The sequence below is a fragment of the Telopea speciosissima genome, chromosome 5, assembly GCF_018873765.1.
Source record: "Telopea speciosissima isolate NSW1024214 ecotype Mountain lineage chromosome 5, Tspe_v1, whole genome shotgun sequence".
NCBI lineage: Eukaryota > Viridiplantae > Streptophyta > Magnoliopsida > Proteales > Proteaceae > Telopea > Telopea speciosissima.
Window position 1 is genome coordinate 13,684,072 of NC_057920.1, and position 27,592 is coordinate 13,711,663.

At 39.4% G+C, this 27,592-nt stretch overlaps 1 protein-coding gene across 4 annotated transcripts in view; it reads left to right on the forward strand.

Annotated features, from left to right (window-relative positions):
• LOC122662346 (CSC1-like protein RXW8) overlaps nucleotides 1-19,519 on the forward strand; it is a 73,532-nt gene extending 54,013 nt beyond the window's left edge. Inside the window, exons 7-13 of one of the 4 annotated variants that reach the window (XM_043857955.1) lie at nucleotides 11,782-12,080; nucleotides 12,636-12,915; nucleotides 13,879-14,157; nucleotides 18,306-18,539; nucleotides 18,736-18,867; nucleotides 18,972-19,016; nucleotides 19,062-19,519. In XM_043857955.1, coding sequence (XP_043713890.1) covers nucleotides 11,782-12,080; nucleotides 12,636-12,915; nucleotides 13,879-14,157; nucleotides 18,306-18,539; nucleotides 18,736-18,867; nucleotides 18,972-19,016; nucleotides 19,062-19,229 — 1,437 coding nt within the window. In that variant the 3' untranslated portion in view covers nucleotides 19,230-19,519. The other 3 variants (XM_043857958.1, XM_043857956.1, XM_043857959.1) reach the window with 3 other exon arrangements.
• Nucleotides 19,520-27,592: the final 8,073 nt, after the last annotated feature.

Here is a 27,592-nt window from a genome sequence, read left to right on the forward strand (position 1 = left end):
GATTGGACATTTTGCCCGGAACTGCCCTGACAAGGCTAAGCAAGCCAAGCTCATGCATATGCTTGCCCCCTTTTCCATCACAGATGACCCTGATGCAGACGTTGAATCTCTCTACTCTGTAGACGATGATTTCACGCCAGATCTCCTGTTCGTTCTTGAGAATTGGAACGAAGATCCAGACTCTTCTTCACCCGAATCCGAACCCGAGTCCGATGGATTTGACCCCATCTACCCAATTACTTCGTCTTGGTCCTCTTCTAGCCCTCCTAAGTCACCAGCTTTGGCTATCACCAAAACCCCTTTACCACAGGCTTCTCTTTCCATCCTCCCTACAACATGGGATCGCCCTATCAAAGTCATTGGCTATTTTGATACTGGATGCTCTACAACCATCCTAGCTCCCCATGTTCTTCCCTCAGACTATTGGAAGCCTCATCATCAGTTTTTTACTGCGGCCGATGGTCAAACTTTCTCAGTTGACCTCATTTCCAAACATCCCATTAAGCTGAGGATTTTTCCCTCTCTTACCATCTCCCATACAGTGTTAGGTTCCTCTCTCCCTGGTCGAGATGCCCTTATTGGCTTCGATGTCTTATGCCAGTTGCCCCACCTTCGATGGAGTATCCATAGCCTCAGCTATAAGAAGCATTTTATCCCCTGGACCACTATTCCCAAATTATTTCTAATGGCTCCTATTGCAGGTATTAAGGACCAATTGATCCTCCGTTGCAGTGCAGATAATCATGCTGATTTCCTCACAAAGTGTTCCAGCCCCCTCTGGCAAAATGCTAAGTTCTTCATTCGTCTTCCTTTCAAGAAGAATGAGGATATCAATCCTACCAAGGCCAGCCATTCAGGCATGAACCCTGAACATCTCGTCAGTGCCCGTCAAGAGATCACCCTCTTGGAAACCCAGGGTCTCATCGACAAGGCATCTTCCCCTTGGGCCTGCGAAGCTTTCTATGTCAATAAAAGAGCAGAACAACGGCGAGGCAAACTCCGCCTAGTGATCAATTATCAGCCTTTGAATGCGTTTCTGCTTGATGACAAGTTCCCATTACCAACCAGGCCAGCTCTTCTCCTCCAGCTATCTCAGGCCAAGTTCTTCAGCAAGTTCGATCTCAAAGCAGGATTCTGGCAGTTGGGTATCCATCCTGAAGATCGACCCAAGACAGGTTTCTGTTTTCCTGGAGGTCATTACCAATGGACAGTGCTCCCCTTTGGACTGAAAGTAGCTCCATCATTGTTTCAGCAGGCCATGTTACAAATCTATGCTCCCATTCAAGAACATGCTCTCATCTACATTGACGACATCCTCCTGTTTTCTACCACAGAAGACGAGCATGCCCTTCTCCTTCAACAATTCTTGGATATTACTGTGGCCCAAGGCATCATGCTCTCTCCAACAAAGATGGTCGTAGCGGTCAACACAATTGACTTCTTGGGTGTCACCATCTCCAATGGACAATTCCAGTTACAACCCCACATTGGTCACTCCCTGCTAGAATTCTCAGACGGTCCCCTTACCCGTCAGGAATTACAACAGTTCCTCGGCATCATCAACTATATGGCCGAATTCCTTCCTCATCAGATCCGTATGACTAGTCATCTTCACCGCCTTTTGAAGAAAGATGCACCACCATGGTCCACTATTCATACTACGGCAGTTAAGGATTTGAAAGCTCTGGCTCAAGATCTACCCACTCTGCAGATCCCTTCTACAGCTCTCCGTATCCTCCAGACAGATGCTAGTGATACACAATGGGGTGCAGTTCTCCTCGAAGAACTCCCGGACAAGACACGACGTATCTGTGGATATCGCAGTGGCGAATTCAAGCCCTCTGAACAACATTATCACTCCACATTCAAGGAAATTCTTGCAGTTCGTCGCGGCATTGAGAAGTTCCAGTTCTTCCTCATTGGATATTCCTTCACTGATAGAAATGGACATGAATGACTTTCCCGAAGATGTTACGATTCAGCAATGACGACTTCTCGAATCTCGGCTCCTTCGATGGGCTCGGTGGTTTTCTCAATGGTCATTGAAGGTTCACCATATCAAAGCGAGGACAATGTGCTTGCGAGACTTCCTCTCTCGCACCAAGAAGAAATTACCATTATCTTCTTCCATCCCTGTCCTTTGCATGCCCCTAACTCCAGGTGCTTCCTCTTCTTCTTCCCCAGTACTTCCACCACCTGATCCCTTGCTTCAGCTTCTACCCCTGCTTCCAGCCTCTCTTTTCAGCAATCTCTCTCTTCGCACCCTGAAAGCTTATAGTATCTCTACATACCAGTCTGTCCTCCTCTCCATTGTTCACACCAGTGGACTTCAGTTCGACTGGGTTGTTTGTCACCCAGACTACCCATTCCTTACCCCGTTTGCCATCAATCCAGCTCTGTTTGATAGCGAATGTGTGGTCTTCTTCTGGCACCTTCTTGCAGTTCATAAGGTGGCTCTCACCTTCAACCGCCATACCCTCTGGCATTATCTCAGCACCGTTTCCACCATCTTCTCCAACCCAACAGGCTCAGCCTATTTTCGTCTTCAAAGACCCCAGTGCCTAGCCCGTTTTCTCCGTCTTTTTGCTCCTATTCCAACTTGGCTCAATATCCTTTCTGCCCTTGATGAGCTTCCCTTTGTTACTTACATCTTCCATCGACCACCTGATTTCATTCATCATCATCTGGTTACTCCCCCCATTTTGGATCATAACCTCATTGCTTATGACCCTACCTTCACCTTCCACGAATCCAGCTCCCAGGATCTCTTCATCCATCGTGATCAGTCAGATGAGCATAAAACTCGATGGTTCTCCTTCATGACAACCATGTGTACCCATAACCATGTTGATCCAGCCACTTTGCCCTCTTGTCTTCTACAAAGTACCAACACGGCTTGGGAAGTCAACAACGTCTTGCAACATCCGTTCATCCATCGCATACTGAGCGAGCACATGGAGTTCGAGGTCGATCATGCCCTAGACCTCTTCATTCCGTACACCAGCGATACCGACTTTGATACAGATTAGGATTTATTTTTGAATGTATGTCTGTATGTCACATGTCTGTATGTATTGTGTATGTCACAGAGTGTGTATGTGTACGTGTGTATTGAGTATGTACGTATTGGGTATCCTCTACTTGTATTTGTACCGACAGCACTCAACATCAGTTCGGTGTCAGTGTCGGCAACTATGGTTAGATGAAGACTTTTGTCCATCAACTATGGTTAGGTGAAGACTTTTGTCCACCAACTATGGTTAGATGAAGACTTTTGTCCAACTATGGTTAGGTTAGTTGAAGACTTTTGTAATATGTTTAACCGCGGTTACCTAACGCGGGTTAGTTGTGTTCTCTATTTAAGCAGCTCGTCTGCTCTGTTGTAATCATCGAAGAAATCTGAATGAAAACTCTGAATATGGTACACTTAGCGAGCTGGGAATCTCTCTCCATTGTTGTTGAGTTAAAGGATACAGCTCCAAAGAATGTAGTATGTGCGATTTTTCACATAGTATAGCCTCCAATGGAAACCTCTACCTTTCTAGGGTTCCAAGAAGAGGTGAAGAGGACAGCCAAGTCTTAGTCGACTCTCAAACTAGTGAAAGAACTGCTCTGATACCAAGTTGGAACTTAGAGATAGATTGAATCTAGTAAGAGAGAAGAGATTTACAGCAAGAAGAAGGAGAGAAGAGAAGAGGATGGGAGAATCGATTGTGTGTGTCGAGTTACTCTCAACACACATACTACTTCATTAATAAAGTCTTCCAAATTACACAGTCTTCCCTAGGGTGTTAAAGAGAAATAAAACAAGAAAAGGAAAAATACAACTTGGTAATGTCTTATAACAGGACAATGACAGAACTACCCTTATACAAGATATTCTAACAACTTTAACAAATATGACTTACAAGGATTTAAGTATCGGTATCGGGTATCGTATCGGTCAGGCGATTTTAAGAGACGTATCGTATCGTATCGGAGATACGTATCGATCGATGCAGAAACGCATGAAAATGATCAAAATACACATGAAAATACACTTTTGGACACAAAAAACAATATAAACAAGCAATTTGTGTCATATATCATGCATATATCTTGGTACAATAAGACCACCCAATGTCTTGTTGTCGTGGCCGTCCTAAATACCAAACAAAAGTAGATAACTATATAAGATATATATTAAACAATATTCAAATCCACACATCAATAATTTATACAAGTATAGACAGACATTATGATGCATGTCATGCATTGCATCATTTTCATGTATTTACTACCTAGCAAAGTTGCCCTAAACAATATTTAAATATTTTTATATTTTCTACAACTAGTTACACATTATTTAATTTTTCAAATAATGAAAAAAAAATGACATAATGTACTATATATATGAATCTAACTCTTCTGTTCTATTTCAGCCAATTATACATTTTATCAAACTATAATGAAAGAGTATAGATGGAAAAATCATGATTTTTGACCTTTTTTTAAGTATTTTATAAATTCAGAAAATACCCAAAAAATTAAAAAAAATACAGATTTTAGGGTAAATGTATAATCTTGTTGGGATGTCATAGATCTATACATAATGTACTACATATACTATATACATTAGCATTTGTTTTAATTTAAGAAGAAAATAAAAAAAAAAATCATTTTAAAGAAGGAATTTTTGGTTTTGGGTAAAAAATGCCAAAGAAACATGGATTTCAAGTCAAATATTTGTAAATGTATGCAAAGAATGCAATTTCTATGTTAGTTTAACATATTCCCTTTGATTCATACCAAAAAACATACCAAAAATCAAAGATTTAAGCAAAAGAATCAAGTATTTTTCAAAAAACTTACCTTTCCCTTCAAGAACAGCTTTTGATTTCAAATGTGGGCTGTTAGATGCACCAAATGATGTGATTTCACCAGCTTTAGGGTCATTTTTGGCAAAGGCTTGAAAGCCCTCAATAAAACTTACCCAAAAACCAAGTTTAAATGTGTTTTTTGAAGGGTTTCTCAAAGCTGGAAAGAGGTTTTTTCCGCCAGCCTGCTCAAAGTTCGACTTTCTGGTTTTCATAAATGAAATGGACATGTGGGTTTTAAGTAACGATACGTATCGAGACGTATCGAGTCGTCTCGATACGTATCGAGACGTATCGAGTCGTCTCGATACGTATCGTTTTTTTAAATATAATAAAATAACATTTTAAAAAACTCTTGGCTGTATCGATACGTATCGATCGTATCGTATCGTATCGGTACGTCTCGATTCAGTCGAGACATTTGCATTTAAAAAAAAAAAAGATACGTCTCGGCCTGTATCGTATCGACCACGACCGATACCAAGACGTATCGGCCGAGACGATACGATACGGTCCGAGACTTAAATCCTTGATGACTTACAATAAACCAGTGACTAACATACCCCTATTACATACTCTTAACACTCCCCCTTGAGCGGGAGAATAAATGTCATACATTCCTACCTTGCACAGAAGGGTATTGAACTGATTAGGAATGAGACCTTTGGTGAAGATATCTGTTACTTGATCACCTGTCTTCACAAAGGGGGTACAAATGTAACCAAAATCCAACTTCTCTTTGATGAAATGTCTATCAGCCTCAATGTGCTTCGTTCGGTCATGTTGCACAGGATTATGAGCAATCCTTATAGCAGCCTTTTTATCACAACAGAGTTGCATAGGTCCCTCAATGTCAAATCCCAACTCTTGAATCAACTGCCTCAACCATATGAGTTCACATACTCCATAAGCCATGGCTCTAAATTCTGGCTCTGCACTGGACCTATCTACAATTGATTGTTTTTAACTCCATGTAACCAGATTACAACCTACAAAATACAGTAACCTGATGTAGATCATTTGTCAGAAATTGAACCAGCCTAATCGGCATCAGTGTAGCTCTTTATCCTCAAATGGTTGTGCCTGGCATACAGAAGTCCTTTTCCTGGAAAAGATTTCAAGTACCTGATGATGCGATAAACAACATCCAAGTGCCCACTCTTGGGTGCATGCATAAACTGGCTCACCACTCCAACTGCATAAGTGATGTCTGGACGACTCAGAGAGATAGATCAGTTTCCCAACCAATCTCTGGTCCTTTCCTGCTTCTATAAGAGGAGAACCACAATCTTCACTAAGCTTGTGATTTTGATCAATTGGGGAGTTTGCTGGTTTACACCCCAACATCCCTGTTTCTTTCAATAAGTCCAGTACTAACTTTCTTTGTCAAATATTGATTCCCTCCTTTGATTTTGATACTTCAATTCCCAATAATTACTTCCAGTCCACTATCTTTAATCTCAAACGGTTGAGCCAAGTATGATTTCAATCTACTTATCTTGGTTGTCATTCCTAGTCACTACAATACATAAACAATAAGAGTTGTGACAGTACCATTACCTCGTCGGATAAACAAAGTGTGGTCAGCCTGACTCTGGGAATACCCGTTCCTTAGAATGGTCTGTCTAAATCGCTCAAACCAAGCCTTAAGAGACTGCTTGAGGCCATAAAATACCTTTTTTAGGAGGCATACTTTCCCTTCAGCTGAGGGAAACTTAAAACCAGGTGGAGCTTGCATATATACTTCCACTTCTAAGTCACCATGGAGAAAGGCATTCTTCACATCCAATTGATACAATGGCCAATCTCTATTGGCTGCCATTGATAGGAGGACTTTGATCGAGTTGTGCTTGGTCACTGGAGCAAATGTCTCTTGGTAATCAATGCCATACACCTGACTGTACCCTTTGGCCATCAACTGAGCCGTATATCTTTCTACAGTACCATCTGATCGGTACTTAATTGTATAGACCCACCTACATTCAACTGGAACTCTCCTCCTAGGAAGATCAACTAGTATCCAAGTACCACTCTTCTCAAAGGCCATCATTTCGTCAGTGTTCGTGAATGGGGAAAATCAGACTTGTGTCTAATGTGACACAGTCCCTCTTTATTTATAATGTAATGGAGAATATTCTAGAATATAGATAAGACCAAAATAGCCCTATAACAAATAGGAAAATTCTATCCTTATACCCATTACGACACTCCCCCTCAAGTTGGTGCATAGGTATCATACATGCCCAACTTGGAAGCAATAGAGTGAAGATTATTACTACTAAGTCCCTTGGTAAAAGCATCAGCTAACTAATCATGGAACGGTACAAAGGGAACACAAATAAGACCAGACTCAAGATTTTCCTTGATAAAGTGACGGTCAATCTCCATGTGCTTAGTTCTGTCATGTTGCATTGAATTGTGAGCAATGCTGATGGCAGATTTACTGTCGCAGTAGAGCATCATAGGAAGTGTAATAGAAATCGCCAAGTCTAGTAGGAGACCATGGAGCCATAGGAGTTCACAAATACCATGTGCCATAGCACGAAACTCTACTTCAACACTTGAACGGGCCACAACAGTTTGTTTCTTGCTTCAGCACTGTGGGAGAGGAAGTGACTGTCCATCATTATTGGATTAGTTGATTGAGTTTCTATCTTTGGAGATTCGCTCACCTGAGGAGATGAAAGCTTTGATTTCCATCCCCAGCTTATTGCTCCAATGGAGGTCAAGGTCCAAATACTCTATATAATGAGGGGACCTTGGAAAGAGATGGTATCTCCTAGATCTCTTTGTTCTGAGGGGAAGAATTGTGTGAGTACTACACCCTTGGCATTTAAGGCCTGAGGCTCTGATTTAGCAATGTTCTTGGAAACCAGGAACATCTGTATGTTACCACTTACCATAGTCCCATTTATTGTATTGCAGAGGTGTTAGAATAATGTACACCAGAATACCATGGGGGTATTCTGGTCCTTTTGGGGTTATTTTTATGTTATTAAGTGTTATTAGCTTATGTCGGCTATGAGGTTTTAGTCCCACATCGCCTAGCTTCTATTATTTGTAACTTCGCCTCTATTATAAATAGAGGGGCCTTTCTCTCATTAATACAATCAATTCTATTATTTTCTTCCCTCTCTAACCCACGGTTCAACCAACATGGTATCAAAGCTGGTCTGATCTAGGTTAGAGAGAGAAAAACCCTATTTTCTCCCTTCTTTTCCTCCAATCGATCTCTCCTCTTCTTCTCCCTTTTTTTCTCGTTTTTTCCTGCTCCTGTTTTTCTCCTTTTCAGCACAAAAACAGGGGCAGCACTAATGAGGTAAACATCATATCGATGATTTAGTGCTGCCCCCTTTCTCTTCTATCGTTTTTCATTAAAATCCTGCTGGACCATAATCTGCGATTTAGAGTTTCCCTTTTGTCTTTGGAGATCAGATTCCTATCACCTAAAGAAGACTGATCCTCCACTTTTGGAGCACCATATGCAGCCTTTTCCAGCACCTTCCTACCCTATTCCATTGACCTCCTTTCCTTTTTTCTATTTCTCCATCTTTCATTAACCTTTCCAGCCCCTACCCTAATCGATCTCAACTTGTCAGGGTTTTTCGAAACCCTGACTCCAATCGATTTTAGGGTTTCCCTTTTCAGATGCAGCTGATTTTTTGGGGGTGATTTTCTACTACTACAAACCATACTCGACCTAAGTTTGGACCCTTTCTGATGGTTGGATTTGTTTCTATAGCAAAAATTCCTTAACCTGCTAATTTGGTTACCTGCCAAAAACCCTGACTTTCAGGTTTCAGTTTTTGCTAATTTTTGGAGGGCTGATTACTTCTACTTCAAGGACCAATCGACCTCAATATTGCACCGATCCAAGTTTTTTGAAGACCCCTACCCCAATCGATCTCTTCTTTTCAGGGTTTTCCAAAACCCTGATAAAAATCGATTTTGGGTTAGGGTTGTTTGCTGCTATTTGGAATTTTTTGTTGGTGTTTCTGCCATCACGAAGGACATTCTACTTCAACTATTTATGGCTTGAAGAAGGTCTACTGCCCAAGATAGCTGCTGCCCTCATTATCTGAGATTTTTAGGTATTTCTCCCATGTGAAGATCAAGTCTCAATTACCAAGCAGATTGGTCATTCGAACTGGAGATCCATTCCAGCAGTTTTTGGTCAGCAAGTATTGCAATAAGCAAGCACCTTTGACATGTCAGCCTCACCTTTGTTGAAGACCCCTTCCCTACAATCGATATTCACATTCAGGGTTTTTTACAAAACCCTGGCTATAATCGATCTAAGGGGTAGGGCAGTCCATAGTTGCTAATTTTTTGAGGAGAGTTTTATCAACATCAGAGGAGTATACAGCCCATTATTCAGCGTCTTACATCAGGTTTTTTAGTAAAAAAATTCCAATTCATTCTGTTAGCTTGGTTTATTCAATTATCAAGCTGTTTTTCTTGTTCCTATAAGGCTGGCTGCTTCAACTACCTATGGATCTGTCCGGTTATTTATCTTATTTGGCTGGTTATTATGAGCTTCACTACCTACCTGGCTGGTGTTATTGATTGGCTTCTGTAAGCATGACTGGTTGATGTGTTACTGCTGCCTTCATGTGGAATACTGCTGCCCTATAATTGTGACTGTGTGTCTTCTTATTGGAGATCAAATTTCTCTCGTTATTGAAGACTCGAATCTACTACCCTGGAGATCAGCCTATTTGGGATTACCACTGTGTGTTCCACGATTTTTTGGTTGCACCTACGAAACTATTCGGTCATGTGGAGCCTTTCTGGTTAATATCCGACATACTTTGGAGCTTGCATACTAGCATTGTTACAGATTCAGATCTAATCCAGTTTTGTTGAGGCTACTTCCATTCATTGCTGTCCAGATATCTTCTTAGTACTGTCTAGCATGTGGGAGTTTCTACCATGGAAACTTTTGCACAATTGCTCCTCCCTGTTTGAAGATTGAATAAGCCTTGACAATTGGAGCATTTCCTTACTTCGAATCAGATTTGTATCTTTTTCAGATCTGAACATTGGGGTTAGGAGTTTCTCCCCTGCAAGGGTTTCCATTCAAAGTGTTTGTTTGATTGATGGAAGATGGTTGGAGCTTTCGATGTTACCCAAGTTAATTCTACTCCATTATCCCATTGCTGTGTTTCTTTCGCCACCTCCCAAAACATACCTTTGGCATTACCCATCCCACCCTTGGAAGTTAATGGTCTTCTCATCTTTACCATTTCTTCTTTTTCCATTACCCTTGGCAGCCATTGACAAATTCTACTTTGTTATGTTTTGCCCTATCTCTAAAATCATCTCTCTTATGTCCACGTGCACTACACGTGAGGGGGGGATTATATACAGTATACCTGCAGCCATTGCAGAGAGCAGAACATGCAGGGACACTTGGTGCAAAACATAGAAGGTCAGAGGTTTCACCATTGCTAATGGGTATCTACTTTGTTATTGGGTTAAAGTTTGTCATAAGGGGGAGGTTGGCCTTAAAGTTTTGAAGATGTTTGGTTATTGCCTGCCCATATGAGATCCTACAGTTTGGTTGCTTTTTCCGCTGCTTAATCTTCTTTACTGCTGCTTGACTCATTTGCCGGCTACCCTAGTTGCTTATCTTCAAGATTATACTTCAGAGATTCATAAATGGACAAAGATTGGTGAGAGATGCCTTTTTTGCTGATCAAGTCTGTCCAAGTTTGAAGGTCTATTTGGGAGCTGCATTCATTCTGAAGCTGGATTCTGCTGCAACTTATTTTTTCCGTTTTATTCAAGTTGGGCATTAGTACCTTGTATGCGCCAACTTGAGGGGGAGTGTTAGCATTGTTATGGAGAGAGTTTTTCTTTAGTAGAGAGTTTTTTTCTTTAGTCCACGCTGGATCTTCCTTCTTTCATATTTGTATAATCCAGCGTGAGGGGGAGTGTTAGAATAATGTACACCAGAATACCCCACCGTGGGGGTATTCTGGTCCTTTTGGGGTTATTTTTATGTTATTAAGTGTTATTAGCTTATGTCGGCCATGTGGCTTTTAGTCCCACATCGCCTAGGTTCTATTATTTGTAACTTCGCCTCTATTATAAATAGAGGGGCCTTTCTCTCATTAATACAATCAATTCTATTATTTTCTTCCCTCTCTCTAACCCACGGTTCAACCAACAAGAGGTATTCTTGGAAAGTTCCCAATTCAACTCAACTCAACAAAGCCTGATCCCAACTAAATGAGTTGTCTACACGAATTCTGTTTCGCCATTCAACTTTTACTAATGTCATAGTTGTTAAACCGAAAGCATCCATATCTCTTGTCATTACTTCTCCCAAGGTGATCTTTGCCCTATCTATCCCTTGTCCTTCTAAGTCCTCTAATCTATACCTTATCACTCCTTAATGGTGCATTCAATGGCCTTCATTGTACATGCCGAAACCACTTTAAATGACTCTCCCTTAACTTATCACCTATTGGACCCACTTGTAAATTTCCGATGTATTCATTTTTTTATTTTATCTTTCTAGTTTCGCCACTTATCACCTCAACATCCTCATCTTAGCTACATTTAAATTATTTGTGTTGTTTCTGGGAATGTTGCCAAACTAGCCCTAAATATAATACTCAGTTGTCCTTTTTTGATCTAGTATTGGGTACACAGGTTTGTACATTATTCAATTTGATGCTTTTAATTGGTTTATTAATTTGCATACGAGATGACGCTGTAATTTTCTATTTCTATCTGTTAAATCTAGTTATCAGTCACCATTTTTTCCCCCTGGATTGACATATTTTGGTTGCTAGCTTGCTGGTATCAATTGACTGGGATGGATCGTAATCCAGCATAAATTAATGTGCATAACTGAGCATATTTTTTGTGATAATATTTTGAATGCAGCCTGAAGTATTTTAGATCTTTCATGCAGGAATGTGGTGCCGCTTTTGTTTTTTTCAGGACTCGCTATGCGGCTGTTGTTGCTTCACGTGTCCTTCAATCTTCAAATCCCATGTTATGGGTTACTGACTTGGCTCCAGAACCAGAAGATGTTTATTGGTCAAATCTTAGCATCCACTATCGACAGCTTTGGCTTCGTCAGATAGCAACACTTCTGGCTTCTTTTGTTTTCACTGTTTTGTTTCTTATTCCCGTCACAGTTGTGCAAGGTCTGACTCAACTAGACCAGTTACAACAAAAATTACCATTTCTCAAAGGTATTTTGAAAAAGTAAGTATTTTTTTTATGCACTGATAAAAGCTTTGCAGTGTATCGATGTTTTTTTTTCAAATCCTTGCATACTTTGCAAATTGGACATTAGGGTATTGGTATCAGACATAGAAATCAAGTTCTCAACAAGCTGGGAGCAACTAATATGATGCTTCAACATTGTTAATTTATTTGTATATTAACTATTCAGCAGGTTACACAATACTGTTTTCGTGAATTTTGTTTAATATCAGTTCTATAGCAATGCTTTTCCTTTATCCTTTTTTTTTTTTGGGGGGGGGGGGGAGGGGTGAGGCGATTGGGATTACAGTCTCTCTTTTAGTATGAAGATATTGTAGATTAATTATTACATTAACAACATATTGATGACTTTATATAATATATTGTTGGGCTTTCAAGTTTGCTTCTACAACTACATGTCTACATCTTGTTCTTCTAATTCTATATGCTCTAGGCATTAAGGGGAAAAAAAGGGGTGAGAATAAGTTAATAATACACCGATTTGTTGTAGAAAGGCATAGATGTGTGAATAAATTACCTTACCCTTCCATGCAGGACCTATGTCAGTCAGCTGGTTACGGGCTATCTACCAAGTGTAATATTGCTGTTGTTTCTGTATGCTGTTCCTCCATTGATGATGTTATTTTCGGCACTGGAAGGATCAATATCACATAGTGGCAGGAAAAAGAGTGCATGCTGCAAGGTCCTGTACTTCACAATCTGGAATGTTTTCTTTGTTAATGTGTTGTCTGGATCTGTCATTGGCCAGCTGGAAGTCATCATCTCTAATCCAAGGACCATACCTGCTGAACTTGCTACAGCTGTGACAAGGCAGGTGATTATTGCTTCTGATTTATGAGTAACCTAACTGGTTATCTACCCTTGTCACATGGATACGGTGCTGGTTTCAGAATCCATTACATACAGATGTGGAACTCAGTAAACCTCAAAAGGCTAGAATTGAGGGATTTTTTTTGGGTGGTGGTGTAGATCACATCTTATATTTTCAAATATTTTAAAAACAATTTTAAATAATCTAAATGATTCCACAAGTGGGATCACAGTTGTGCTAGAAATTAATTTTTCTTGCTTTTTTATATATTATGATCTGTATATTAATATTTATGGGTAGTTGTGGCTTATTTTGCACCTTTAACTAGATTCTTTAAAAAATTTCCTTCTTTAATCACCCATCTCTCTCTGTTTTTTTCTTTCCTCACCCATCCCCTCTTTTTTTTTTCTTTTTTTTTTTATGGGTTTCTCTATATATTTACGGAAAATAATCCTCTCCAATTCCCTAAAGCTCGGCAGTGCAGCAGTGCTAGGTGGAGATGCCGACTCGTGGCAGCTTGGACATCCAACGGTCCGAGCTCATTGACTATATTGAGCTCGGATCATTGGATGTCCGAGCTGCCACGTGTCGGCATCTCCACTGCCGCACTGCCGCACTGCCGAGCTTTAGGAATTGGAGAGGTAAATCCATATATTTACCTTAACTACCATATCTGATATTTGTTGGTGTCCACACTTGTCAAAGCATGTGTAGCAAATTATATACTTTAAACTCTGGTAGCCCTGCTTCCTTTCATAGAAATTTATAATACAGCATATATCCTATTAAATAATATTTTTTGAATATTTACTTTCTTCCCTGGTAAGAAACATACTAGATTACTTTTCCACGGACATCATAATCCTATGGGATTGGTTCTTAGCTTAATAAAGAACCTCCTAGTGCAAAATTTGATGCTTCATCTTCTGCTATAAATATGTAATTATTCTTCTTAAATTTTCACAGGCTGCTTTCTTCACGACGTATGTTTTAACATCAGGTTGGGCAGGTTTGTCCTGTGAAGTTGTGCAAATTTTTGGTCTTGTCTGCAACCTGTTCTGTAGATACATACTCAGAAGCAAAGAAATTTTGTTCTTCAGTGCTCCATCTTTTCCATACCACACGGAAGTTCCAAGAGTTCTTCTATTTTTACTTCTTGGCTTCACTTGTTCAATCCTGGCACCTCTAATGTTGCCTTTCTTGCTGATATACTTCTTTCTAGGTTATCTTGTGTATCGTAACCAGGTGAGATTTCTCCAGTAAAAACTTTTTATTTCTTGAAATTTAATCTAAATCCTAATACAGAACTGGCATTTGTGCACATTGAGGCTGTCTTTGGTTGCTTTCCCAGATAAAAGAAAGGCAGAGGAAAGGAAAAGAAAATGTTTCTTCTATATCATTTTTTGTTGTATTGAAAAAATCTAGAGAAAAAGGATAAAAAAATCTCATCTCTGTCATTTATCCAAAGAAAATCTGAGAAAATGCACTCAGCTTAATGGGATCCTGGTTCAGCCTTTGCAACCATAGTTGTCAAGGCGCCTAGGTGACCCAAGGCGTTGGAGGGCTGCCTAAGTGCTTAGGCGACAAGGTGCCAGCCTAGGCATTGGAGGGCTGTCTAAGTGCTTAGGCGACATGGCGATTGCCTAGGCGTCGTCTTTGCACCCTAGTATTTTTTTTTATGTATCCATTATATCTAGTATAGCAATAATATAATTATGTGTACAGCATTACATAAACAACAATATATATTGAATCTATGCACTAATTTGCCACTATATCTAGCAACATCATTACAACATAACAACAACAACAACAACATTAACATTATGTTAGAAATAACATTATTTTGAGGGGAAAAACATAAATAAACAAGAGAAGTGAACTAGTCAAGTTTGATTTCTTTATAATTTATTTATTTTTTGGTAGTAAATGATCTTATGCTTATCAGCTGTACACAAACTTGTACACAGGCCAATAAAAATATTAGAAACAATATTCTTAAGAGGAAAAGATAAATGTAAGTAAAAATAGTCGACCGCCCAGGGCCCTTGGTGTCCCAAGGTGCCCGCTTTGTTAAGTTAGAATAAGGCGGGTGACCGCCCAGTCCTTGGAAACCCGCCCGGACACCTTGACAACTATGCTTGCAACAGAATCAGAATCTTCAATAAACAGGATCGGAGGTGAGAACACAACCCAAATTGATCAATTTTAATAACAGAGGAAGAACTAAGAAAGAGATAAGAGGGATATGACCAAGGGTTCTCACCAAGGCGTAGGTTAGCATCTCACCGAACAACCCAACATCTTACTAGGCTTCACTGCATCTCATTTATTTTTTTAACTTGTTCAAAATGCTTAGAGGCAACCCTTTGGAATGGCTGGAAGGGTTCTAGACTCTTTGACCTCCTCTTTCACCATTCAACTAAGATCATCTTTGCTGTTAACGCCAAGCTGTCAATATATCTTCTCACCATTTCTCCATAGGTTATTTTCAGTCTTACCCTTGTTCTTTTAGCTCCTCTTATCAGCACTGTATCACTGTTCCTTACAATTACATTCAATTGTGTGTACATGCCCAAAGCACCTCAATTAAATTTCTCTCAAGTTATCACCAATTGCACATTTTCAAGTACTTGCACAACCATTAATGGAGTGACTTACATTTTCAAGGACTTGCACCAACATCAATGGACTGACTTATTGACTGAAATAATACCTTCTAAGACTTAAGAAATTAGTTGTAACTAATTAGATAATGCTTCTCAAATTCTGCACACATGCATTAATTTCTTTTGACCTTTTTTTGAGGAAGACTTGGATTGGATTACTTAGAACTGGTTTTGGATGAACCAGAAAACATCCAGATCTGGTTGGTCTTGCCCGAACCAACTGAATCTGGTTCAGTTGCAGCAGCACAATTTCATTCAAGGAACCGCAGGCCTGGTTCCTCCCCTCCTATGCTGGTATTGCTTGGAGTAGAACTTATTTACATCACAGCCATAACCCAAAACATAATTTCCGAACCCCAAACCATACTATCAAAATATTCACAGATCAAGAAGTTTATCCCCATTTACCATGAAGCCAATTCATGCTTAACCACCTTACATCAATTGCAGCCAATGATTACAAGCAATTTATCTTGTTTTCTCAGCCACCATCAACCATTCTGGTGGTTTTGGAGCGTGATATGCCCTATTACAGCATTGGCCATTTCATTTCTGCGGTAGAAGCTTTAGTTGAACTTTTGTTTATTGCTTCTTGTGGCCTTTTGTACTTCACAATCAGGTCTTTCCACCAACACTTAGAATTGGACCCACTTTGGCCCTCTCCTAGGAGCTCTCACTCTCTCAGTAGTTATGAACTTTAGACTATTTAGCTTTGCACTCTTAACATTCTGCAGTGACAAGTGACGGGCAAGGACACAGTGGAGATTTTCAGGAAGTGTCTGTAGAATCTGGAAAGGACAGAAAGGAAAGGCTGAAACCTGTAAGTCTGTAACCATAGCAATAAAATGAAAAAGAAAATGAAGAGATGCCGTGCTGCTGTAAATGTGTCACTGTCACAATTGTAGTTTGAGGAAGAACAACTAAATTGATATCCCTCAATATTCTTTTCCATGCCTTTTCCCACAACAGGTGAGATGGAAACTGTGGAAAGCATTTCCTGAAAACCGTTTTTTACCCTCCCAATTTTGCTCAAAGAGAAACAACCAAATGGTTAAATCTTCTGTTTCTCTCTCATTTTTTCTTTCCCACAACACCAGGGAAAGCAATCAAACACAGCCTAAAAGATGCAACTGCAAAGAGTAATTTGAGTAATACATGGAAATAGGTCCAACTGTAATGCATCTTCTAGTGCAGTTATCCTGATGCATGAATCCGGCGATGGCAGTGGAAGGCTTCTCACTGAGTTCCCATTCTTTTGAGCCTTTTTTGGTTGGGGGAGGGGGGGGGGGGGAGAGGGTGATGGATGGTTGGAAGAAACTATGGTTCCAAAGACTTTCTATGGGAGTGAAAGAAGAGGTCCTTCCTTTATCCTCTTGGACAAACAATGGCCTCCACTTTAAATGTCACTTCTTTGACTTTCGTCTGCTGTGCGGCCTCAGTCAAAGAGGCGCATTCTGTAGACACCTCATTTTGTCACTCGAGGGGATGCTCGTGGTTATGATGATGGGTGCTCTAGGATAGGGCACGAAGCCTTGTTTATAGGGAGTAAGATTATACAGATTAGAGGGGACTAAAAATATAAAAACATACACAAAAAGTGACTTGGGAAGAAGTAGTGTAGAAAAGATATGACTAGCCTAGGCATGACAACTAACATGACATTAGATATAGTCGAATGGCATTGAAAAACCCACCTAGCTGACCCCATTTCATTGGGAAAAGGCTTAATTGAGTTGAGCTGAGTTTATGGTTGATGAATAAGGCCTGAGAATGAGAATTGGTGAGAGTTTTTTTTTACCTGAAAGGAAGAGAACTTTGTGGAATTTGCTTCCATTCTGTCTTTGCTAGTCAAAGTGGAAACAGAGGAATGACAAAGTATTCAATGACAAATCTTCTCTGAAGAATTAACTGATTTACTGCATCTCATAATTCTTTTTTCTTCCAGTTCCATTGGAAGTGCGGATTACTTAATATTTAATGGTGAGTGCTATACATTGGTTGGACATCATTCTCTTGTTGCTCTCTTTTTTTTTTTAATAATCTTTTATTTTTCTCCTGGCATAGTCTGCCTCTTTTTCTGTTTCATAATAAGGATGAGAGTTCTCCAGGTTGACTCCCACATATGACTGTGTCAGCACTACTTCAACCCAACATTGTAGGATAATTTGTGAAATACTGTTTACAAGTCAAGTCGTCCACTTTCTACATTATCATTCTTTTTTTGGCATTTTTTTCTTAGATTTAAGGTTGGTAGTCATTTTTGGCCATTAGATAATAGGCATACCTTAAAAAAAATTTGATTAAGGACCTCTGGGATTCAAGGTTTATTCTTTTTCCTTTTTCCTTTTTTCTTTTTCTTCTTGTGGAAATGAAGTAGCAGTGTCTATCAAGGATCATATTTTTGGTTTGACACTGTATGTCATTTCCTCTGGGGAACTTATTAGAAGACATCTGGCTCATATTGTACAATCTGGCATGCTTGTAGTAACAAAAAAGAAAATGAAAACCCTATGGTTGCTAATGATCCATAAATAACTTTAATGTTTTTTTTAAGAGGGTTGTGGTTTCCATTTTAGAGTGTCATGATAGAAATACTCTATGCTATGTTTCCCATAATAGTTTCTGGCTGTATTATGGCTGGCACTTCTGAAACACTTAAAAGATATTAAAACAAAAATCTGAATTTATTTCCTCCTGACACTTTCCTTCAAATGTACCTTTCAGATTCTTAATGTGTATCTTTCAAGGTATGAAACCGGTGGACAGTATTGGCCTATTGTGCACAATACCATAATCTTCTCATTGGTACTGATGCAAATAATAGCTATTGGAGTTTTTGGATTAAAACGCTCACCAATTGCATCAGGGTTCACCATTCCACTGGTGATATGCACACTACTATTTAATGAGTACTGTAAGCGGCGGTTTCTTCCAATTTTTAAGATTCCTTCTGCAGAGGTAACCACCACCACCACCACCATCATCATCATCATCATCAGCATCATTATCATCATCAGCATCTCTCTCTCTCTCTCTCACACACACACACACACACATATGTACATAATGCTCATTCAAGTCTTAGTGGTAAGGTTAGATGTAGGCACACACAAGCATATGCTCATTGCGGACTGAGAGGTATGGTTGGATTTAGGTTCTAATTGAGATGGACCAGCAAGATGAACGGAGTGGGCGGATGGCAGAGATTCATCAAAAACTACATTCGGCGTACTGTCAGTTCACACTCGACTTGCATAATCCCATTTTTAGGAGTGCTTCTATGGAGGTAATAATCTCTCTCTCTCTCTCTCTCTCTCTCTCAGAGGTGCGTGCGTGTCCACACATACATTTTCTCAGCCTTAGTGATATTTGTGATATGGTTTGACATAGGTTCTCATTGAAAAGGATCGGCAAGATGAGCACAGAGAGCAGATGACAGAGATTGAAAAGGATCGGCAAGATGAGCACAGAGAGCGGATGGCAGAGATTCATCAACAATTACAATCGGCCTACTGTCAGCTGACAATGATGAACTCAAATACACATAATATATGCAAAGCCGAGGGCTCGGATCATTCTGTGGATGTGGACGGCATTCAGGATCCAGAAGACATGAAGCCAGGTTTTGGTACTCCTAAGAGCCAATAAACTCTATATCTGGAGTCTGGAAAGTACTGAGTTGCTATTCATGTACCTTCTCGTCTTCTCAGGAGAGGGTGCCAACCAATTTGGCCAAGCAGGGACCATCCATTGCATCTTGAAAATCAAAGATGCCAATGAGCATTAGAATGATTCTGTGTATATAGTTTCTCTTGGATATAGATTCATGCCTTGCCACCATCATTTAGATGATGCTTGATGAAAGTAATACAGTAATGCTTGCTGAAAACTGTTTCTAGGCATTATGCAAATGAATACCTCAGTCCTCGTGTCAGATTCGTAGAATAGCTGGTACGATGGTGAGAAGGATATCCATGCGGCCAAATGATTTGTGAAGCTTATTAAATTGTGCAATACTCCCTAGTCGGCTAGTCCCTCCTGTGCTGTAGAGCAGGCTAGAAGCCAAAGAGGGCAGAGAGGAGAGAGAGAGAGAGAGAGACTTGATCAACAGGATCGCTTTATTAATTACACTAGCAAATTCTTGACCCGGCTACTTGCACAGTATGCCTACCGTTCAAGTATACGGAATCGGGCCATAACTCGATATAGATCCAATTCTGAATCGGCAGGTGTCGGCCGATTCTAGGATCTAATCCACGAAAATCGAGCATAAAATCAACATCCCTTGTGTCGCCTTCTACTCCGGTGCTTTCACCTCTTCTATCTCTCTGTCCTACACGGTGGGATCTCCACAGCCCTCCTGTTCCACTCACTAAATGAATCTTCAGCTTCAATTTCAAGCTGGCTTGCAGTCTCCACCTTGTCAAGTTCTAGACCATAAAGCCACGTGCCCCAGTTGATGGAGGTCTCTTTTGACGTTGTGGTCGACAGAGCCACCAGTCTCATCAGCCTGGTTTACTTCCTGACCCCATCGATGAAGCCATGAAGGTCAGAAATGGATTTCCTCCAGCTGCGGTGTGCTGGAGGGTCCAGTCTCGCTAAACGACAGCAAAAATAAAGGTGGGGCTGGTTATTTCACAGGTGGATCCTATATGTGAAATGACCAACCCCCTATTTTTGGGGTGGTTTCTGAATGTTGGACCCTCACCTCCCGCCACAATTGGAGGAGAGCCAGATCCATGAAGGTCACTCAGGCATTGTGGAGCTCAAACAGACCCTCAGCACAAAGATTGTCCTTGCTATAATTTTCTTCCATGGACGAAACTTTCCTTACTCTCAACAATGTCATCTGTGACACACTTTGCCCGTGGCTTGTTGGTATTTGCGATGTGGTAGTGGTCTCTATAAATTGTTGTTGTTCACCGGAAAATAAGTACACTTGCGCCTATGACAATGGTTGGGGAACTCTCAAATGAGTAAAAGCTCCGATGGTTATAAATCTTCATCAGATATATGCATTGGATTTGACTGTTGGTGATGGTGAACACTTACTTTGGAGAGAGAGAGAGAGAGAGACCTCCGGGCTTCGGCAATCGGGCTGTGGAGACCAATGGAGGCGGCTTCTAAGATGGAGATTTGCAATCAACATGATGGATTGCAAGAATGGAGTTGCAGTGGAATCGGTTGAATTTGGCTGATCTGGATCATCCTAGATCGGTTGCCAACCCTTCCAGCCCTTGTAAGCAATTAGAATTGGGATCACGCTCGTCGGGTTCCAATTCAAATCAGTCAATTCACCCGATTTGATTCGGATTACTAAAAACATGAGTATGTCTGATTGTTGGCCAGTTCCCTATTTCATTCTATTTATGAAAAATGGAACGAGGCAAGATCCAGAAGCTAAGCTAAAGTTGGGTTCAGCACCGGAGACCCAACTTTTCTAATCAATTAAATAGCAACTATGTTTGGATGGTAAGAAAAGAAAAGAAAAAATTCAAAAAAAATTTAATTTGAAGAGAGAATAGACACAAAAAATAATTATTACATCATCATGATTTTTGTCTACTATATATATATTTTTTTTCTTGACATTTAAACATGGATGCGGCTATTTGTAACCAAGAAGGTTACAACAAATTTTGTACGCTTACTTTAATTGGCCTTTAGCATTACTTATTCTCACATGTATGGATTATGGAAAAATAGATGTGATAAATTCACCTTAAAGTTAGTTTCTTCCCAGTCAAGCTTCAGCCGACTTGTTATGAGGTCCAAAATGAAAAATTTTATTTTCGAAATAACCTTCCATTTTGTTTCAAATTTTCAACCCCCACTCCTAGTTTCCCTTAAATAGCGTGACAAAAAAAACAATGTAAATATTCAAATCAGAGCCATCGAGAGCATTGAGAAACCCTTGCCAGACCGAAAGGTTGAAAGTGACATGGAGAAAAAAAAATTCATTAAAACAAGAGCCCAGAAAGTGACTCGTTTTTTGGGTGAAAACCAGAAAGTGACTTTACCACAATAATCACTACGACACCGTTTGATTTGACGTTCTGTGTGTTTCTGTGCCGTTTCAATATAGACTCTGAATTAAAACGTTTCCATTATCGTTTTTTCTCTCTTTGAGAACCTGTAGACCCATCTATACAGGGATGGAACAGGGATGGAAGATATTTTAAATTCAACAGCAATACAGAAGAGATCCCATTCCCAGTTGTATAACAGAACAAAACTTCTACAACAAAGAGGGAAAAAGGGTGCAAAACACAAAAAGAAATTAAAACTCTTGTGATGCAGATCTAGGCTCGCGTTTCCCCTCTGCCCTTTTCTCTTTCCCCTGTCCAATATGGGAAGGGAGGAAGTTGGAGCAACAGAGAAAGGATGCCATTTCTATTGTTACAGAATCCAAGGGTAGGAGAAGTCAATGAGATTTTAATTAGGTGGTATTTTGGTGGCTTTGGCTTAAGTTGAGCCGTTTTCTCCAAGTCAAGCCGCATGAATCGATTAAGCCCAAAAGTAAAATTATTCATTTTGTCCTTAACTCCAATTTGCATAAAAGAGGTTACCGGCTTCGTTACAAACAGCTTTACACAATTACACCCTTCAAATATAGCCTAAAAGAAAAACAGTTCCCACTCCTCTCTCAGTTGTCCAGGTCCAAGAGACCTAGACCATGCTATAAGCTAGCCCATAGCATTGTTATTACATACGGATACAACAAAAAAAGGGGTACAGTCAATAGTGGTGTAAATGAATAGTCAAAATTCATTTTCGTATCCGTGTCCGTATCTGTTTAGTACTATCCGAATCCGTCCGAAAGCTAAACGGATGCAGATACGGATAGATTATAATTATCCAAAAAGCTATATTTATATGTAAACGGATAAAATATCCGATCCGTATCCGTGTCTGTCCGTATCCGTTTAGCACTATCCGAATCCGTCTAATAGCTAATCGGATGCGGATGCGGATATAGCACAATCTGAGCCGAATCCGATCCGTTTACAGCCCTAGGTATAGATACATATGGATATTAAATTGAATTAATTTTAATATTACTTTTAAAAATTCAGTGTAAAAAAAATTGGTAATATTTAATGGGGTAGAGAGGTTATTTCACAAGAGAGAGAGAGTGTGTGTGTGTGTGCTCTAGTGTACCCTCTGCAGTCGATAACGAGTGTTATTACCCTTTAGGGCCCATCACTGGACCTATTAGCTAACCGAATATGGATCTGGGCTCGGCAACATTTACAGGCCCATTGAGCATACCTGGCCTTTGATTTTCCCTTTTTAACTTTTATTGTGACCGAAACTACACAGAATATTGCAAGACTCTAATGATGATTAGGGTGATGATCATGGTTAAGCCTTTTTTAATCGCCAACCCTTAGGCTGTGTTTGGTTGTCAAGACATGGATGGAAAAGAAAAGAAAAGAAAAAAAGAATAGACCCTAAATATGTGTTTAGTTCCTTTGCAGAACTAAATAGCAGTTATATTGGAACTTGGAAGTCCTGCACTACAAAGGGATTTGAGTTAGGGGTGTCAAATGCTAGCCTGTACAGGTACGTCTAATCGGTTAGTAAACGGTCCGGTTCTGGGCCTAGATCGATTATTATTTGGGCATTCATCCGAAACTGGTAACCAATCAGGACTGACCGTTTATAGCTCGATTAGCCCATTCATAACTTGATCAACTCCTCTATGACCAATTTATGGCACACTTAACTCATTTAAAGACATATTATAACCGGATTAACTTGAGCCCGATTACGGACCAATAATCAAATGATCAAATATAAACGAGTCCATGTCTAACATACGAGGCCTTAATTAACTAAATGGGGCAGAAAGTTAAATTGGTGGGAACTGATAAGACCCGACCAAAACTGACCCGGACCAACCGGTTGACGCCCCTAGGTTTTGACATTTTAAGTGAGTTAATGGGCTATTCTTTTGGACTATCTTGGGCCTCTTTCGGTGGTTTTAGGAACTAGTTCATTGCTTTGGATTCCCAGTGGAGATGATGAGACCTTCTCATCTTTGATTGTTTAAAGGGCTTTAGGTGTTGCCTACTTGCCTCCTTGATTTATGCAACAAGAGGGAAGAGGGAATGAGCCAAAGAAACAAAAAGAGGTTGAAGTTGCTGTGTAATAAGTAATAACAAACTCTTCGCCAATATAGGTGTGTTCAGAGGAGGAATAATGTGTCAGTTTTATTCAAATGCTCTTGAAGTCTTAAACAGTTTTTTGAATTCTCGGGATGAGGAGAAGGATTGGCGGATAAGGGATATATTTTTCTTGATGCCATACAAATCTCTACTAATTTTCAGCCAGTTTTTTTTTTTTTTTTTTTTTGTATTTAAATAAAATAATCTAACAACCAGTGTCAAAATAAGGGTACATAAATAATTTTCCGAAAGGTACACTTTTATATAACAAAACTAAAATAGCAAAAGAGTATTTCATCTTTTGCTCTTGATGTCACAAATGTGATAATTAAAAATGGAGTATGCCGTCAATTTTTGGTAAGCTAGCGGCATACACTAATCACACAACTGGATATAGGAAAACTAGGGAATCTTTTCCAAAAGGGGGGAGGGGGGAAGGGAGGATGACACATGTTGGGCACCCTAATGGCACTACTTGGTCGCGTGGCTCTTGCGCCCGAACATAGGAGTGTGCGACAGTACCACCCTACCCCAGGAATTCAAAAATCACATATATGTTGATGCCCCCTACATGCACTCTCATTGGCTCTCACGCTGGTGTAGACGCTACATGAGCAAACAATGGTCTTTTGCCTATTAAAAACTTGGCAGAAGAACACTGCCAAGCTAGCTGTGTGGTCCTTGCACAAGTGCAGGGCCAATGAGAGGATGCGTAGGTGCATCAATGAGTTTGGGATTTTTTCATTTCAAAGGGCAGGGCAGTCATTTTGCACGGTCCTATGCCTGAGCGCAAGCTGTACGTAACTTGTTAGCAATCTAGATTGGCCCTTTGTGAAAGACAAAAAGAAAATAGAAATAAATCATCCAATGCTGCTATCATGGACAAGTCCTGGAGTGATGAAGATGTTTGTCTCTCTTCTTCATCAGATATGGAAACTTCAAACTAGATATTAGATTCGGGCTGTTCAGTTCATTTATGCTCAATCAAAGATCAATTTGCTACATATTACATGCATGTGATAATAGTACAGTCATAATGACAAATAATGTTGAAAACAAGATTCTCGCGATTGAAACTGTGTAGATTCACATGTTTGATGGGATTATGTAAACTTTGACTGGTGTTTAAAAAATTGTGTCGCATCTAAAGAAAAATTTAATTTTAATGGGAACATTAGATTCAAGAGGCTACATATACTCATCAAAAGGTAGAATTCTCAGGGTTTATAGAGGAGTCATAGTTGTGATGAAATGACAGATGATTGGAAATCTATACAAATATAGGAGTATTGAAATAGATGGAGCTACCGTTAAAACTCAAGCAAGAGGTATAGGTGCATGACGAAGACTGTAGATAGTTCAGGCTAAGAACAAATGCAAATTTGGAAAGAAGCGGGCCTCTAGCTTTCACTTCGAAACTTGTGAGTATAAGTGATTTCTTCAATCGGATTGGAGTAGTAGGAGATATGAAGTCAGATCACATCATGCGACTGTGTGTCGTACGTGACACCCGATTAGGGATGTGGGTTATATCGGTTTGTGTGTGGTGGATAGGCAAAGATAATGATAGAGTTTATATAATTGACATCAACATCATTTTTCTAGGGTGGCCTGTAGAGTCCAAACCAAGGTGGAGATTTGTTGGGGTTGTGTCTTGTATTATTTGGGCCCACGCAGTTATTATTAGGGTTTTTACATATTTAACTAGGTCATTTTGGGTCCGTTACATATATAGGGGTAAAATTATAATTGTGCGTGTGAGGCGGAGGGGTAGGGTTCCTAAGGTGTCTATTTATTGTTGATCTCTTTAAGGAAAATTCTAGTAGAATATTTATTGTTCTTTGCGAGAAAACCCTAGCAAAGGTTTATAATTTTTTCTAATGAGGTGGAGATTTGTTTGGATCGTGTCCTGTATTCTACGGGCCCATATAGTTATTATTAGGGTTTTTATATGTTTAACTGGGCCGTTTTGGGTCCATGAATTACATTTACAGATTTTTCTAATGGAGAAGATGAACAGTAGTTGTGAAGATGGAAGATCGTTTTTATTTAAATAATTAAGAGGTTAAAATGGACAATTCAACTTTGGGTGTTAACTGTGCTTAATGTCAGGGGGAAGGTTGATATTTTGATCAGGTTTGGTATGTCTGGGCCATTCGACTAACTTATAAGGGGTGTCTGTGAAATTTTCCCAAATTATAATTTGTCGGGGGTAGTGGGGGAGGAGGTTAGGGTTTCTAAGGTGTCTATTTATTGTCTCTATGAGTAAAATCTTAGCAACATATTAATTGTCTCTTTGCAAAATAGCCCTACCTGGGGACCATACAGTGAGGTGGAGAAAGGTATAGAATTTTTCTAATGAATAGAAAATTCTCTGATTCTCTTGGATGGATATAGATATTCACGCATATCAATGTTAATTTCCTTGTGTTTGTTTAATTTCTTTCGCGTGTTTTCACACTCTTGATTCAACAATTATTAGGTTAACATCTACAAATACATTTACTAATCAATCTTTTTTTTTTTTCTAAAAAAACAAATCCTCCTCATAACTATATCATATTGAGGCGGCTATCAAGTCTCCTTCCTCCACAATAAGTCATTCCCTCCCCCTATAAAGAAACGATTCAAAAAGGAAAAAAGGTCCCTTTACAATTTCTTAATACATGGAATAATTGTCGGTATCTGTCCAATACACCTTCATTGAATCTAAACAACAAATCTATATAATTAAAAAAAAAAAAAAGCAACAACAATAATGAAACCCAAATTGATTAATAAATTTAAAAAAATGATCAGAACAAACACATATATTTATATAAATTCCCATGAATGATGGAGTGATAATCGATGAACTATCCATTAAATCCAATCTTATTCTTTAGACAACCAAGAGAAACCCATATATGACTGACTTCTTCTTCTTGGAAACAGAATACTTTAAAAAAATAGTTTGTGAAAAAAGTTAAACAAAAACAAGGATTTCCATGTTAAAAGACAAGACAAAAGGTGATGAGAGAGAGAGAGAGACAGAGAGAGGGGAGATCTCATATCTCATATCTCAATGACTCAATCTCATGTTAGTGAGTGTCAATGTCTTAGAGATAAACAAATAAAAGTGGTCTTTACAATATTATTTTTAAGAGGTTGCAACTGTTTATACAAAAAAATATTGACATTTGGGAAAGTAGGGTATAAGGTCGTCGCTTGGCTGTTGTCATGGCTAGGGCTAACCTCATCACCACCCTCAATCACGGATGAGGGAGGGAGGGAAGAACCCTTTAATGTTATATAGGAAAGGAGAAGAGAGAGAGAGAGAGAGAGTTTACAATTTAGATGGTTGGTTGGTTCTTGGTTGCTTATGATAGTCAGTTAATTAGTTGACAGAACATGCGTGCTCTTTAACCAAGTCAATTTTGGAAGACTTTTTGGTGTCTTGTTTGGGTCTTTTTCTGTTCCAACCCTTACTAGATAGGGATATTCTTATTCCCACCTTACTTTTTCAAAAGGATTAATTAGTTGTAGTGGTAGTGGCTTAGATTATTGAGAAATTTAATTCTAACTTAATGCAAAAATTATTATTAAGATCAAATGAAAACCATTATTGTTTATTTTAGATATAGCATGAAAAACTATATAATTAAGCACCTCGATCATTATGAAGATCAGCCATGCTCTTGTCAGCTGAGGTGTTTGGCATGGGATATATATAGTCTAATTAATAGTGGAACCAATTAAAATTTGGGTTCTCAAGTATATCCAACTTCAGTGTTTATCCATTATATTGGATTAGGTCTGCACAAATTGGGCAAAGGAATTCCAAGAGATCAAGATAAGGGC